This window comes from Babylonia areolata, chromosome 14 (genome assembly GCF_041734735.1).
Source record: "Babylonia areolata isolate BAREFJ2019XMU chromosome 14, ASM4173473v1, whole genome shotgun sequence".
In the NCBI taxonomy this organism is placed as follows: domain Eukaryota; kingdom Metazoa; phylum Mollusca; class Gastropoda; order Neogastropoda; family Buccinidae; genus Babylonia; species Babylonia areolata.
In genome coordinates, this window is record NC_134889.1 from 10,426,422 (window position 1) to 10,443,925 (window position 17,504).

Genomic DNA, 17,504 nt, shown 5'->3' on the forward strand with positions numbered 1-17,504 from the left:
CAACTTTAACCCTTCTGCCTGAGCTCCTGAGCCAAAATTTGCAAATAATTGGTACTAAACCCTTTGAGCCCTGACTACCACTTTACCGGTGGCAGGGAAAAATGACATAATGCCCAGCCACCGGTTGAGCGGTGCGTAAACACTTGAAGTGTGCAGAGTCTGAACCTGGCCTGTCAGGACAGAAATCAGGGACAAAACGTGCGAGAAAACAACTGTACACAACGCAGCAAGTAATTGATATGATTGATTATTTATCGGAAGTAGAGTATGACAATGATTACTCTGATAGTGAGGTGGAATTCCAATCGGATGATTTTGCTACAGATTAAAGATGTTGAAAATGAATCTGAGCATGCAGAATCAGTTGATCAAAGGAGGCGTGTCAGGTTGAGACTCTGCACCCTTCATGGTAGAAATCGATCTTTTTTATCCAAAGCACATGCACAAAACACAGTGAAAAGGTGCGGCAATGTTGGTACTACGTTCACTGACGTCAGAATATTACGGTTTTTCTGATTGGCTCTTCAATATAAGTCAACCAATAGCAAAACACGACACAAGTGTTTACACACCACTCAACCGGTGGCCAGGCATTATGCCACCCCTCCCCACCACCAGTAAAGCGGTGGTCAGGGCTCAAAGGGTTAAGAGTGAACTGCCTTTGTTTTGTCATCATGAAACTCTGTACAACCAACAAAAGAGATGATGACTGAACATCCTTAACATGCAACAAGTGGAAGGCTGTCACACTGAAGAGGTGGATGAAGACAAGGAACACCAAATTCCTAACAAAGAAAGCTCTAAGCTGAGCCATTCAGACATAGACATCAGATGGGGTCCCTGGAGGGGCAGTAAGAAAGAATGCAGACTGGCCATCCGATGTGAGTCAACAAATGTTTAAGTTTAGAGTTAAGTGTACATCTCTGACAAGGCACCAAGCACACATACAAACAAGCACACACAAACACACACACACACACACACACAAACACACACACACATGAGTTTAACCCCTTGACTGCTGCCGACCAGATTGCTGCTCAGTATAGAACTACTGCCTGAGATACGACTGAGGTTACCTGTCTGGATGTTGGTCACTGTTCCTTACTACCAGACTCACTCCTGTAATGAGACTGCGTTATTTGTCTTCAGTCATTCTTGTATATCAAAGTCATGCCACACTTATATAGTACATACATTGGAGAGTTGTTCAGTGATGGACTTGGTGCGTTCCTTCACCGTGTCATCCCCATGATCCATGTCCGGCACTTCTCCCGGCATGGGCACAGGATCTGTCACTGGAGCTGGGGTAGGGGCAGGTGACTGTGTTGTCTCTGCACTGCTCTCCCCTTTCTGCAGTTTGACCTGTATACCACGTCTGGTCTTCAGGAGCCAGTTGCATTGCTTGGTTCTAACATTTTGACAGTTACACGTGACTAAATGCCTACGTTGACCGAACTACACCATTAGTCAGTTCCATACTACACAAAGTTAGTAGCGGGTTACGGCCATACTAGGCTCTTCCGTCCAAGCAATGCAACTGGCTCCAGGGGAATGGACAGCACCAGGAATAACAACCCTGCAGGCCCTACTCCACCCACACCCAGATAATACCCACTGTTACTGTCACTATCAGGCCTGTCACCACCCGCTGTGGAGAAGTGGTCAGAGGTGTGACTGATGACAGGGAGGATGCAGGTTTGAATCCCAATAGAGGTGGATTTTTTTCTGGCCAATGGTCGGCTCCTACCCAGAGCTGAATGTGCTATGGGCTGCATGGGAATGTGTGGCCCAATCCTCTCCTCCTGCTTTTAATCTTCTCTGACTGAAGTCAGGTACTCATTCACACATGAGTGAAGAACACTGGAGTAAAGTGCCTTTCCCAAAGACACACAATGGCAAATTGGTGAACCCTGATCACTGGTGAACAGTGAGTGAGAAGTCCAGCACCTAACCAACTCTTCCACACAGATTAATCACTCGCTTCCCCAGCACCAGGTCTGTGGTCAGCTACACCTTTCTGTTGTTGTTTTTCTTTTGTTTTTTGGGCAGAGTGTCAAAAGAATGCAGCAATCGTCTTCTCCCTTCACTCTGTGAGCAGACACTGGGACTCTGTGAGCAGTCATTGGGGACTCTGTGAGCAGTCATTGGGGACTCTGTGAGCAGACACTGTGACTCTGTGAGCAGTCACTGGGACTCTGTGAGCAGTCACTGGGACTCTGTGAGCAGTCATTGGGGACTGTGAGCAGTCATTGGGGACTCTGTGAGCAGTCATTGGGACTCTGTGAGCAGACACTGGGACTCTGTGAGCAGTCATTGGGACTCTGTGGCAGTCATTGGGACTCTGTGGGCAGTCATTGGGGACTCTGTGAGCAGTCATTGGGGACTCTGTGAGCAGTCATTGGGGACTGTGAGCAGTCACTGGGACTCTGTGAGCAGTCATTGGGACTCTGTGAGCAGTCACTGGGACTCTGTGAGCAGTCATTGGGACTCTGTGGCAGTCATTGGGACTCTGTGGGCAGTCATTGGGGACTCTGTGAGCAGTCATTGGGGACTCTGTGAGCAGTCACTGGGGACTGTGAGCAGTCACTGGGACTCTGTGAGCAGTCATTGGGACTCTGTGAGCAGTCACTGGGACTCTGTGAGCAGTCTCTGGGACTCTGTGAGCAGTCATTGGGGTGCCGCACAGAAAAACTCTTCACCAGATTCTTGCAGGACTGGTTGTATGTCAAAGCCTGGGTCTCTGAAAATGGTTTTCCTGTCCATGCTGCAGTGTTGTCAGTCCACTGTTTTTTCTGCTCCCCTCCATCTCCCTCTCAGAACAGTTCCTTGGAGGAGTGTTTTAGGAAGGCCAATGCATCTTGTTAAGTGGCCATAGTAATATCCACCATTATCCAGCCCTTTTCAGCTCTCCTGATAAACAATCAATGTACTCACCCTCAAGATTTCCACCTCGAAGATGAGGGTAGCGTTGGGGGGTATGCGGTCAGCCATGCCCTTGGCACCATAGGCCAGACTAGGGGGGATCACCAGCAGTCGCTTGCCTCCCTTACACATTCCCAGCATGCCCTGGTCCCAACCCTGTACACCACCAGTGACAAAGATGATAATGTGAGGATATGAAATATGTTGAAATCTTCCAGGTTACTTTTTGTTAAGTCTTTACTTCTGCTGGATGATGCACAATGTTGTTCATTCATATTATCATAGCAGTAAGTCAACCTCTTGGATAAGTGAGGAAGGCCATTAGTAAATAAATAAATGAAATAATAAAAAAAAGCATAAAGAAAAAAAAGAAGAAAAGACAAGACACTGATTTATAAAAATGTACTCTGTACTCTATAACCTAACTGAAAATCTGTTAAAAATAAAACCACATTTATAAAACCCTACCCTCCTATCCAGCCCACACATGGGTGTTCAACCTCATACAAAACACAAGTATGACCAATTTGCAAGCACATATATGCTGAATATCATTATGTATAAAGACAGAATTCAGAATACCATATCTATTGTTCTTCCTTCTTGCCAACTTTGTACATTTCCCATTTTTGTTGTTCGTTTCATTGGACCAGAAAACATGTTTATTGATGAAGTATGAATATAAGCGAACATGAGTTGTTGTTTTTTAATGTTTACAGCACCTTGAATTTTGATACACTGAATCTGTAATCATGAATCACAAGATGCAGAACCTTGTTTACAGGGGTGGGAAAAAAAGAAGAAGAAAAAAGTCTTCTGGTTAAGACAATAAACCTAGGTCCCAGGTGGAACATGCACACAGCACATGTAAAAGAATCCATGGCAAAATAGGGTTGTCCCTGGCAAAACATAGAAAAATCAACTCTGATAGCAAAACAAAGAAAAAAAAAAATTTTAAGCAAAAAAAGGTTGTGCTGCACTGTAGTGAAACACTCGCCACATGCTCATCAGCCTGAATTTCGCACAGAGAAATCTGTTGCAACAAAAATGATACTATTTTGCAATGACAGAATGTGAAAGGAAACTGACCTTGATGACCTTGCCTTTGCCCACTTTAAAACGGAACGTTTTGTCAGAACTGACATTGCTGTCAAAGACCTGCAACATGACGCAGCAGTTAATTGTCTTCTTTTCATTAAAAAAAAAAAATAGCATTCTTTTTCTTTTTAAACTTTACACATCTCAAGCAGAATACCAGGAAAACTATGCTGTAAGGAGAGAAAATAATAATACATTAATCACACTTCAGATTTATATGACAAACAAAATATAAATCAACAAATTCAGCTTGGAGAGCAAAGAACACTCTCATACAAAAGTACTGAACATAAAACAAATGTACAAGTCGACACATTCGCAAAATCATAACAACTTATGGGAATCAAATGATTGCAAGAAGTTATGATTCTATTAAAAACTTTTAACAGATTAAATAATTCTTTTAAAAACTTTTCACAGATGCACATCACTGCACAAAGTACCGTAAAGTTCAGTCTATTGAGCGCACTGGTATATAAGCCGCACCCACTAAATTTTGGAAAAAATTGAACTTCATACATATATAAGCCGCACTGGCTTATAAGCCGCACTTATTTCCAGTACTGAAACACATACTGATACTACAGAAAAGCTGTCAATACTGTAGGTTATGAAATAAACACAAGCGGGAACAACACAAAGAAAAGCAATAGAAAAGAAATACTGCTAGCGCCACAAAAAAAAAAAAAAAAAAATAAACACAACGAAAATAAGATCCATAATTTAGGGACAGTCACATTTATTCAACGTTATCCTGCTCACTGAATCCACTGAAATCTTCATCTTCAGTGTCCGAGTTAAAGAGAACCAGCACAGCTTCCTCTGCCATCTTGTCACTGACTTCAGCCTCGCTTTCACTTCATGAACATGAACGCAAGGTGGAGGTCGCTGCTGGTCGCCACTTGCACTGTCGTCTGCTAGGTTGATCGTCTTCAATTTGAAGGCTGCATCATAGGCATTACGTTGTGTTTTCGGCATGATGAGGGTGCACACTTGAGCATAGTAGAACTGAATGCTGATCTGAAGGCTTTAATTTGTGGGGATTTCATTTATAAAATGTGAAAAGTTAGCACACTAACCTGCAGCTCATCCAAAATTTCATGGACAGAAATCATGATTTTGGTGAGTTGACGAGAACGTGACACTCCTGGGATCGTTAAAATCCTCAAATAAGCCGCATCACTGTATAAGCCGCAGAGGCTGAAGCTGGGTTAAAAAGTCGCGGCTTATAGACTGAACTTTACGGTATATATTATGCATAAGTGCAAGAGCACCTCCCCTCACCCCACCTTCCAATGTTGCACATCCCAGAATGTGTCACTGAGAAGCCTGATTAGCAGTATTTTCAAAAAACATGATTCCACAACACAAAGACAAAAAAACAACAACCAGGATTTCTCACAGATAACAAAAAACTCGCACGGCAGCAAATCATACACACACACACACACATGCACGCACATGACACACCCTAACACAACAGACTGACGACGCACCTGGCCAAAGGTGTTGTTGGTCAGCAGCCACCCCGTGTACTTGGCCTCCACACTGTCCCCTGTCTCCAGGCCGCCCCCCTCCCCGGTGCGGGTGTCCTGCTGGATCACCCCCGGCAACTGTGCCCCCGCCGACAGGGCCCGGAACAGCCCCACCTGTCCGTCACAGTACAACACACTTGTTGTCCCTGGGGAACACTTCTAACATACGTGTGTGTGTGTGTGTGTGTGTGTGTGTGTGTGTGTTTGTTGTGTTGTGTGTTGTGTGTGCGTGCGTGTGTGTGTGTTGTGTTGTGTTGTGTTGTGTGGTGTGGTGTGTGTGTTGTGTGTGGTGTGTGTGTGTGTGTGTGTGTGTGTGTGTGTGTGTGTGTGTGTGTGTGGTGTGCGCGTGTGTGTGTTGTGTGGTGTGTGTGTGTGTGTGTGTGTGTGTGTGTGTGTGTGTGTGTGTTGTGTTGTGTTGTGTTGTGTTGTGTTGTGTTGTGTTGTGTTGTGTTGCGTGTTGTATGGTGTGTGTGTGTGTGTGTGTGTGTGTGTGTGTGTGTGTGTGTGTGTGTGTGTGTGTGCACGCATGACTACAGCCCGACTGAATGACCGGAAACTAATAATAAGCGCCAACAGACAGCTGTCAGTCGACTTCACCCAGGTAGGCAGACTGCTGTGCTAAAGACAAATTGCAGGGCTGAAGACAGAGGTACCTGGCCAGTGTGCATCCTCCAACAAACCAAAGTATCATGTATTTGTCACAGTACTGTGAACGCCAAGAAGACTTACACTTGGAGCTTGGTCTCTGACAATATTTGTTAGGCACTTTGAGCCTGGTCTCTGCCTGAAGAGAGGCTATATATATATATATATATATATATATATATATATATAAAATGATAATTTTTAAAAACACGTCCTCACAAAGCAGAATTCATAAAATCAAGTTATGACTCACACACCTTGCATTCACTTTGGTTGCTTTTACCCTTTACTGTTGTATCTATAAACCTTTGTTTATGGATTCCATGACAAATAAATATGATACTGATTCTTCCCAGAAATATATCATTCCTTCACTGAGTGAACACTCCAAACAGTGGCCAGTCAGTGACACTAATTGACTTACCTCCTTTGCAAACTTCTCTGCGTCCTGAGCACTGGTGAACATGATTGACCAGTTAACACGCGCATCATCGTAGAAATTGGCATAGTTGTTGGCTTGAACCTGCACAGGTAAAGGAACCATGAAGACCTGTCAGTGAATGGCATAACTGATGCATGCTAACTGTTCACATTCCCTGACAAATTACATAAAGGAAAACATATTGCACGTTCTGCAGAAGCTAAGATTTATGCAAACCATTTACATTCCGTGATTAAGTCACATACACAAAAGAAAACATGAAGAACAATAAACAGCATATTCTCTAGAGGGCTGAAGATGCATAAGTGCAAGGTTTGGATTTTCTCACCTGATCTTCTTCAGATGAAGTATGTATGGCTATCAGTCATAACAAAAAGCCTGAGTGCATTCCTGATGTGGCTGAAAGTGCCTGGAGAAAAACCTGTGAAGCTGCCACTATGAAGGTGAAGTATACAGCTATCTCTTTTTTTATCTGCTAATTTTCTATAAATATATCTAGTTCTCTAAAAATAATAGATGAGTTTTTTAATCATCAGGGTATCAATTCATTCATAGATGAATCTTTAAATAGTCTGGATATTCATTCACGCTATCATGGATGAATCTTTAAATTGTCAGAGTATCAGCTCATTCCTGCATGTTGAGGGTCATTAACCTAGTCATGGTTATCTTCCACTTTTGTTGCTTGTCACCCAGCCAGCCAAACAAGGTATACCTCCCAAAACAAGGAAAGAGCACTCACGTTGAAGGCAAAGCTCGGTGTGATCTTGACGTTGGTCAGCTGCTGCTGCTTGCTGATGTAGAGGAGGATGCGATACTGCACAGCAATGTACACACACACACACACACACACACAAACAAAAAACAATGCTTTAACAGCTCAGTTTCATTCAAATCAAACTGTTTTCACTCCAGGTTTTCTGCTTACTCTCATTATTATACAGATATCAGACACATTTTGCGGTTGCTTGAATGCAAAGCATATAAAAAGCAATATTTGGGATCCAAAGCAATTGTCACTGCCACAAAGCTAAATCACCAATGGCAAAGAAATGGTTAAAAGTAAAAAAACAAACAAACTTAAAACTCAGCAGAAAGGGCTGAAAGAAATAAGATAATTCAGAACCTGTTCATGAGACACAGCTGAGCAACCCTTAAAAAAAACACCCAAAAAACCTGCATTCTCATTTATTTACTTTTTTTTTTTTTTTTTTTTTTTAATAAAAAAAAGTATTCTGTCGCTTGATTATAACTTTAATCAAACAAACTTCGACTTATCTACACTATATGTCCAGACAACTTGAGAGGAGACATGGAAAGAGTGCAGGTTGGCCGGGGTAAGGAGACAGAAAGCCAATACCTCGTGAGCAGCATGGTTAGTGAGAATGGCAGCACCCACTTTCCCCTGGCTGCTGTACTGCTTGTCTACCCTGAATGACAGAGAAACAAAACCAAAAACCACTGTATGATTTGGAACTGAATGAAGAGAGACAGACACACAGAGAGTAAAATGTAGAAAAATTAAACTTAGAAATTTCCTTGCATTTAAAAGGAAAAAAATATACCCTCAAGTTAAATCATAACAAACATACTTTACAATGAATCTGAAGTGCAATAATTAAATTAAAACTAAGGGGGAGGCGAGGGGGGGTGAATATGAGAGGCTGGCCCATCTGGATCAAACAGTCGAATTTATTCAGAAACATACACACAACACACACACACACACACACACAAACACACACACACAAATGGTCACAATGCATATCACCCCTTTCACTCTCGGTCATACACCCACATTTCACTAACATCCTATACTCAGGAGGATCAAGGGAGTAAATTCTTCTTGCCAGCAGACGACATTTCTTGCGTGCTGAGTGAAATAAAAAGCTTCAGAACCAGTGTGTCATGTGACGTGCACCGTACACCACACTGCAGCCAAGGGGTTAAAAAACTACACAGTCACAGTATTCGCAGCATGTCAAGAAGCTAAACAGACTGTCCAGCTTGCACCCAGAACAAAGACTGTCAGCATTCAGAAAACAGACACTGCAATAAACACTTGACATATAAAGACAAAAAAAGATTTTAAGATGTGTGGGCTCCTTTATGTTATCAAGTAAATAATTACATTCAAATCGAAAGAGAAAGAGAACTTTTCTGCAACAGGACTCGTGCAACTATCACAGACATCCAGCATTAGGAGCGCTGTATTTTTCACAATGTTCTCAAAACTTTACTTCAAACTGCTATTTGACAAATAAATACATGTCACTTTCGTCATGGCAAAGCTTTCATCAAAGGAGAAACAATTTCAAACCAGAGTCATATAACATTTCCTGGCTTCATCATTTGTCTCAGTTGAGAAAAGCTGTTGAAACAGTTGAAAGGTCTCATATAAATGAACCTTTACACAGCATTTACAGTTGATCTGTTGATTCTTCTCCTTAATTGTTCTTTTCATTATTATCATGTTTCAGAAGACTGACACAAAAGAGCACTATATAACCTGATCCATGTCATCTCTACGAGCACTATATAACCTGATCCATGTCATCTCTACAGAGAGTTTTTTGCACATGCACTATATACACAAGAACATATCCATGTAAAGAATAGACATAGCGTTCCTCTTCTCTCTCTCTTTCTCTCTCATTCACACAATGGCACGCTCACTCCAAGGAAACAGAAGAGCCATAGCAGTTTCAGTTTCTCAAGAGCATGTCACTGCATTCGGACAAATCCATACACTCTACACCACATCTGCTAGGCAGATGTTTGACCAGCAACATAACCCAATGTGCTAGTCACGCATGTACCTGTGTACCTATCAGAATGGATTTCTTCTAGAGAATTTTGCCAGATGACAGCACTTGTTGCCATGGGTTCTTTTCCAGTGTGCAGTGTGTGTGCTGCAACAAGACCTTAGTTTACTGTTTCATTTGAATGACAGACACTCAGTCTGACTTTCTGGTGAAACTTGGGAGGAAGAACAAAACCATGATTCAATCCCAGACCGTCATGACACTGTATTGGCAGACACGGACCTAAAGCATTCTGCCACCGTTCTCCTTACTCTCTCTCATTCACACACTGGCACACTCTGCCACCTTTCTCCTTACTCTCTCTCATTCACACACTGGCACACTCTGCCACCGTTCTCCTTACTCTCTCTCATTCACACACTGGCACACTCTGCCACCGTTCTCCTTACTCTCTCTCATTCACACACTGGCACACTCTGCCACCTTTCTCCTTACTCTCTCTCATTCACACACTGGCACGCTCACTCTAGGGAAACAACAGGGCCAGAGCAGACACTCACAACTTAAAGGTGTATACAAGAGACATTCACATCTTTCACTCACAACTTAAAAGCATGTTCTACAGACACTTACAACTTAAAGGCGTGCACAACAGTGGCCGAGGTGACACCAGTAGTTTGAGCTGCTCCTCCTTCCCCCCCTCCACCGTCTGCAATTATACATATAATGTAAACTTCACAGACAAAATCTAGCATCACATAATATGCATGTGCAAGTGTGTGTAAAAGTGTGTGTGTGTGAGTGTGCACAGATGCATGCCTGTGTGTGAGCATAAAATTATAACAAAGTCTGCAACACATATATATACCAACATAGCAAAAATGTTCAAACTGAACATGATGATTTCTTCCACATTTCTCAATTATTTTTCACTCAGTCTGAACAGATGGACTGTACCCCCCTTCCAACTCCACACACAAACACCCCACCTCTCCACCTTCATCCCAATGTTTTGTTCACCGTCATTAAGAAGCCCTGAAATAAGTGAAGCCCCTTGACAATAAAACCATGCTTTGTACACACCTGACCAAGACACATGGCTAATTGCACACCTTATCCCCTTGGCAATATGACCATTAATTGTGCACACCTGACCAAAACACATGGCTAATTACACACCTTTTTTCTTGGGTTGTTTTGGGGCTGTGTAAGTCAGAGACTCATTTCCACCCTGTGTACTGGCCCGGTCCATGCCAAACACCGAGGCCAGTTTGGACCTGCAACAAATCACAAGTAGTTTCAGTTTCAGTTTCAAGGTGTCAGAATACGTGCACAGATCAACCACATATGCTGCAATAAAAAAAATGAAGTCTTTTTGATTTTAAAAAGCAGCAGCAGAAACCTTACTGCATAAACCAATGCACTGATCAGACCTGGAGTGCCTATCCTATGACTGTGTACAACAATGACATAAAAATGATAAAAATAACAAAATAAACAAATGAAAAAAACAACAACACATTTAAATCATGTAAATACATTTAAATTGTGAGCACTTACGTAATACAATACTAAAAAGTTCCATGCTTACTCCCACTACCATGTGAACTCCTTCCCCAAGCAAAAGGTTCAGGCAAACATCCCTCCACACACACACACACTCCACAACCCTGTACATCCTGACCATCCACTTTTCCTTTTTATCACCAATGAATGCAACCTCTAACTGAAAAGTGGAGACAATCATAAAGAATAAGACCACAGGGAGAGAGAGAGAGAGAGAGAGAGAGAGAGAGAGAGAGAGAGAGCGACAGACAGACAGAGTTCCATTCTGTATTTTTCATGTCTTTAATATTTGTTTGGGATGGATGGTTATGATTATATGAAGATGACAAAATTCTGGAACAGTCCCCCTTCAAGTTAAATGTTCTGGCTAGCCATGTTGCTTATGAAGTGATGGCCACCGTGACAATGATCTGAAGAATCAGTCTCTGGCTGTGCAGTAAAATGGACTTGTTCTGATCTGAATGCCACAACACTCACTCGATTTACTTGTTTTTATTCCTATAAAACTACTACTACTACTACTTATGATGAACTAAAAAAAAAAACCCACCCCTATCTTATTATCATTATGATTGCAATTAACTTTCTTCTTTTTATTATTATTATTATCATTATTACTATCATCGTTGTTGTTGTTGTTTTGTCGTTGTTATTTTCTTTTCTTTCTCAATAGTTAAAACACTACATCAATGTAATCTGAAAACATTTGTATAAGTTTATCAATTTGGACATTGTCATAATCAAAAATATGTGTGAAATTGTGAAAATACTTTGCAATGGTTTTTGTAAAATTTCATGTTTTTATAAAACAGAACCCTCATGGCAAGTGAAAAAAGCACAAAACACCTGTACCATCCCACACATAAACACACAAGCATGCAGACATACAGAACACACATGAATGGTGTCATATTGATGTGTCTTGGGAACAGTTCTCCTCTGCACCTAAGTTCAGTTTCACAAAAAATACTGACGAAAACAACTTTTGTGTAATGTTCAAATACTAATACAAGAAAGTTCTGCTTCAGTAATCCAGTTACTAATGCATGGAATCAACTGCCACCTCATCTGAAACAAGCACTATCAACTGGATCACTGAAGAATCAACTGGAAAATTCTACAAAACTATCTTTTTTGAGTTTCACAAATAAATACTCTCAACTCTGCAAATGAAGCGTTGAGCTTGACCAAAAATCTCTACCAAAATATGTTATGAAACAAAGAAGGGACTGTTTAAAAGCTTCAATGCTTGCTCTGTCCCTATCCTTCTACTACTACTAACAGTACCATGGTGGGGTCAGATCAACCAAGATGTTGGGGAAGGTGGGCAGTGAGGAGGGTCGGAGAGGTGAGTAATAAAATGCCAAAAGAAATGAGTTGTTGCATACATGCCGATAGCTTGCTGCATCTGTCGTCCAGTGTATATGATTTTGTTTCACTGATTGACATGTGAGCACTCAAACTAAGTTAACTTAAACAAGTTAAAGACTTCATAAAAAATATTAACATCCGACACTGGATTAATTAGAACGAATACATTGCCTGCCAACATTGTTATGATAACATAAGATGATTATAGCAGTAAACATGTGTAGATCAAACAATGAATTCTTAATGAACATGTCTTTACTTCGAGAACAAAGTAAAGGGTGTAAACTGTTAAACTATTGTTGAATCTCCCCGCCCCCCTTTTTGTTAATCATCGACAGTTGCAGACTTTCCTTATCTTGTACGACATGTTCCTAATATCTATCAAAATAGCACGCTATCTATTCAGTTATTCAGTGTATTGTTACCCTCCAGGAGAAAGAAAATCCCCCTCGTCATCTTCAGATGTGAAAAACATTCCTCCCTATGGTAAACTTTGTCGGTGGTTACTTCGGTGTAGGTTTGGTCACACCGATCATATGAGCGTGCTAAACCGGAAGTGTGTAACACGTCAATGTAAATTACTGCAGAAAGTTTACACACACTTTGGTGACGTCATTATGAGATTTTTTGCTTTCTGTATTCATTTTATTCATCTATCATCTTATTTAATTTTTTGCTTTTTTAAAATATTTTTATCTCTATTGTTAATTTTCTAAGTCACGTGGACGTTTTCTCTACAAGAAGAATGAATTTCCATGCGTGTACACACACCTCACATAGGGTGGGGACACCCTTTGCTGCTCCCAAATTTTGAAATCTAATCAACTTCAAGAGCACAGAACAAGTGACGTGCCTCTGTAAGTCGCGTAAGCGTGGAACTCTCCAGCAATCTATCATCAGTTTGATGTCAATACCTGATGGTCATGATAATGAATCATTGCTGGTCGGTGTTTCCTTCCAAAACAAGAAATTCTGTTTATATTGTCAATTTTACAATGCTAATGCTGTAGTATTTAATTGTTCGCAAAGTTTGTCCATTTCCAGTCTCAGTAGTAAGAGTTAACCATCAAGATTATCAGAACAATCAGCAATTTCAGTTTGACTGTAACAACAGTATAAAATGAAGAATCCGAAAGTCGATGATCAATTACTTCATACCCCATGCAAGGTTTAATTGACATTTTTCAGTTTAATTTTGGTAGGATCCCAACCTATGCAATCAGATCATGATTAACTCTCTCCATACGAACGGCGAAAGAGACGACGCTAACAGCGTTTCACCCCAGTTACCATCATCAAAATATTGCAAGCGGAAGGCTCTTATACTGAAGAGGTGAATGTTGACAAAGAATACCACAATTCTGACGACGGAAGCTAAATGTTGGGTCATTCAGACACCCACTGGACATCCGAGGGGTCTGTGTAGAGGAGAAGAGAGGACTGGCCGTACTGAGTGAGTTAAACAAAAACTGTCAAAGTGCAGGTCATACCACCAGCTCAGTAAATGTCCAAAAGAAATTTATATGAGAGGAGCACACACACACACACACACACACACACACACAAGCTGCCTCAATTTTATCAAGCAAATCTCTCTCTCAACATTTTAAATGTCACATATATTGCCTCACTGACGTCAATATCGGCATGTTGGCAATAGCTGCTGGTGCAAAACTGCACCCCCTCCCCCTCCCCCGCCCCCACTCCGCTCACCAGTGCCCTCCAATTCCGAAACACCCAATAGTCAGTCAACTAAACCTCCTTCTACCACACCTCTCCCCTCCACCATATCTCCCTTCCTCCCCCAATCACCACCACCCCTCACCCAGTCTCCCCTCCTCACATCAACATGCATGCATACTAGGCCTATACATGATATAATAGTTGGTCGTTATGCAAGGTTTAATTGACAAATAAAATTGATTCTGATCCTGATTCACCCCGGCACACACAGGCACAGACACTCAGACAGACAGACACACGCGCGCGCGCGAACACACACACACAGTGGACAAAAAAGAGGCATACACACACACACACACAGAGTCACACACACACGTACCTCTGATGCAGACAATCCCTTTTTCCATAGAAACGTCAGGCAGCAGGCAGGAGCACATGTTTCAGAAAATCTAACCAGCCCTGTACTGTGCAGTTCGTTTGCTTAAAACTCTCCTCTTGTCATTGAAAACTGCTGCCTTCCATTTACCATCATCATCTTCTTCTTCTTTTTTCCATTTCACCTCAGCTGTTCACTTCTCTGTTGTTTGCTTCCAAAGAATGTGTGGAACTATACAGTTTTTCTCTTGCATAATCGTCTGAGTGAGTGACGTGATTTCTCTCTCTCGTTCTCTCTCGTTCTCTCTCTCTCTGTATCTCCCTCTCTCTGTTTTAGCGTAGTCTGTGACCAAGCTGCCGGGTCACAGCGAAAATTCAGATTTTAAAAATATTTTTTTGTTTAACAAAATATGTGTTGGGTTTCAACTACGTCATCTTATGAGCTAAAAGTGTGTCGTTTTATGGTGTCAATATCCATGAATCTGTTCTGTTGAATGGTTAAACTGCTTTTCGGTGGCAGATGTTCTGGAGGGGGTGTGGGTGTGTCCACATATGTGTCAGGAGAGCTGTATGCATGTATGTGTGCATGTATGCATATGTATGTTGGTGTGTGTGCGTGCGTGCGTGTGTTGGGCGTAGAGTGTGTGTATGTCAATGTTGTGGGTATTGTGGGAGCGATGGAATATATGAATATGCATGTGCATATGCGTGCGTGTGTGTGTATGTGTGTATATGAGCGGATGTGTGTGTGCGTTCTTTAGTTAAGCGTCTTTTCGCTATCAGTGATATTAGACAATGTGTGTGTGTGCACATGCATGAGTTTATGTGTCGGGGTTTGTGTCCTTTAATGTGTAATGCTGGGCCTGTGAACATTTATTTGTCCTTTCACATCTGTGAGACTGCATATTTGTTGCATTTCAATTGCGTGCATGTATGTGTGTGTGAGTGTGTGAGAGAGTGAATGTGTCAGGGTTCGTGTCATCTAATGTGTAGTGTTGCGATTGTGAACATTGTGCTTTCATATCTGTGAGACTGCATATTTGTTGCATATCTGTTGTTCGTGTGTGTGAGTGTGTGTGTATGTGTGTGCATGGTGTGGGTGTGTGTTTATGCGTCAGGGTTTGTTTCTTTAAAGTGTGTTGAGCCTGTGAACATTTGTTTGTGATTTCATATCTGTGAGACTGCATCAGTATTTGTTGCATATCGAGTGTGTGTGTTTGTGTGTGTGTGCACGCGTTTATTTGTCCGTTTTTAGATATATTTATCAATTTCATTAATATTGTTATTAATATTATCATTCATATTATCATTATCATTTTTTTTTATATCATTAATGTATTTATTTAAAAAATTATCTTTATCTTATTTGTATATTCATTTACTATTTCAATTTATCAATTTATAGATTTAATTACTTATACTGTTTATTAACTTTTGCTTATTTTATACATCTTTTCCATTTTGCCACAAGACCTGACAAAGCGTGTTGGGTTATACTGCTGGTCAGTCCTTGACTAACTGAACTGAACTGAGTTTTTCTGTGGATAAACTGCCTCGTTTTTTTTTTTTTTTGTTTTTTTTCAAGCAACAAACCTGTCAGCAATTTCTTTTTGTACATGTAAAAAAAAAATAAATTTTTTTTAAAGTATTCTTGTATATTGTAAGTATTTTGTTCATGTATGTACCCCTCTCTTTCTAAAAAAAGTTACCTTTTTCGTAGTTATATCTTTTACACTTTTACACACACATACTGGCAGTGAGTGGTGTTTTCATGAAAGTGTGCAGTCACTTTCAGACACTCCCACTCAAGTGTTATGTAATGCAGTTGACAGAGCAAGCCCAGGATTGTAAGGGAGGAAGAGAAACAAAACGCTCTTCACATACATTCTATAAAAAAAAAATAATAATAATAATAATACACACACACACTGATAAAGAGACAAAGCTTCCTTTTTTTTTTTAATTAATAAAAAAAAAAAAAAAAAAATCTTTTACAAAGAATTTCGTCCGCCAGATATTAGAACAGGCGTAACAAAGAGAATTTGTATTTCTTTTTATCACAACAGATTGGGATAGCGCGTCGCTACACTACAGCGGCATCCCCCTTTTTTTCTGCGTTCAGTTTTATTTGTTTTTCCTGTCGAAGTGGTTTTTTCTACAGAATTTTGCCAGGAACAACCCTTTTGTTGCCGTGGGTTCTTTTACGTGCGTTAAGTGCATGAGTGCTGCACACGGGACCTCGGTTTATCGACTCATCCGAATGACTAGCGTCCAGACCGGCCACCACTCAAGGTCTAGTGGAGGGGGAGAAGATATCGGCAGCTGAGCCGTGATTCGAACCAGCGCGCTCAGATTCTCTCGCTTCCGAGGTGGACGCGTTACCTCTAGGCCATCACTCCACCAATCCTTTCATGGACAATCCTTTCATTTGAAATAACTTTTACCACATATTTGGATCAAGTAATGGGCAATTCATGACAGAAAATGAACAAAGCTTTTATTTGAAATAATATAAATGATTCGTTACCAAATAATTGGAAAAGTGTTCTCAACTCGCTCTAGCAACAGAACAAATGTGACAAGGTTTCCATTTAAAAACTTTTCTTTTTTTTGCCAAGTATCAAAACCAATTATGTATTAGGAAAGTCAGAGAGAGAGAGAGAGAGAGAGAGAGAGAGAGACGCAGGCAATTTTTATGTGACCAATGTTCATGAACAAAGTTTACGTTTTGTTTTTATTTCCTTTTCAATTTTCAAAATCGAACATTACTCACATAAAACTATTCATACCTCTATACACACATCCATAAAAACAATTATACATTGGCATGACTGACTGCACATGAATACATATGCATTTGCACGACACTACATTGCATCATACTGCATCATTCATTTGTATTCGATTGACTTGTCTCGGTCATGAACATTTTTCAACATTTCTCTTTTGAAATCTTTTATTTATAAACATTTTTGGAAGCTTAACATTTTTCCGCATTTCTGGCCTCTCAAACAGCAGGGGGACAGCACAGACAGCATGCACAGCGGTGTTCACGATGACTTTCCACACTGCAGTAAGATTCAGTGGATAAAAACAAAA

At 40.9% G+C, this 17,504-nt stretch overlaps 1 protein-coding gene across 4 annotated transcripts in view; it reads right to left on the reverse strand.

Annotated features, from left to right (window-relative positions):
- The window catches only part of LOC143289804 (FK506-binding protein 15-like), a 62,117-nt gene extending 49,213 nt beyond the window's left edge, over positions 1–12,904 (reverse strand). For all 4 annotated transcript variants that reach the window (XM_076598961.1, XM_076598962.1, XM_076598960.1 and 1 more), the window contains exons 1-10: positions 12,773–12,904; positions 10,590–10,687; positions 10,044–10,119; positions 8,006–8,075; positions 7,388–7,462; positions 6,628–6,726; positions 5,520–5,672; positions 4,015–4,083; positions 2,938–3,081; positions 1,198–1,365 (exon numbers count right to left, since the gene is read on the reverse strand). In XM_076598961.1, the coding sequence (XP_076455076.1) occupies positions 1,198–1,365; positions 2,938–3,081; positions 4,015–4,083; positions 5,520–5,672; positions 6,628–6,726; positions 7,388–7,462; positions 8,006–8,075; positions 10,044–10,119; positions 10,590–10,687; positions 12,773–12,822 (1,002 nt within the window). In that variant the 5' untranslated portion in view covers positions 12,823–12,904. The remainder of the gene's footprint in view (positions 1–1,197; positions 1,366–2,937; positions 3,082–4,014; positions 4,084–5,519; positions 5,673–6,627; positions 6,727–7,387; positions 7,463–8,005; positions 8,076–10,043; positions 10,120–10,589; positions 10,688–12,772) is intronic.
- Between the last annotated feature and the right edge of the window lie 4,600 nt (positions 12,905–17,504).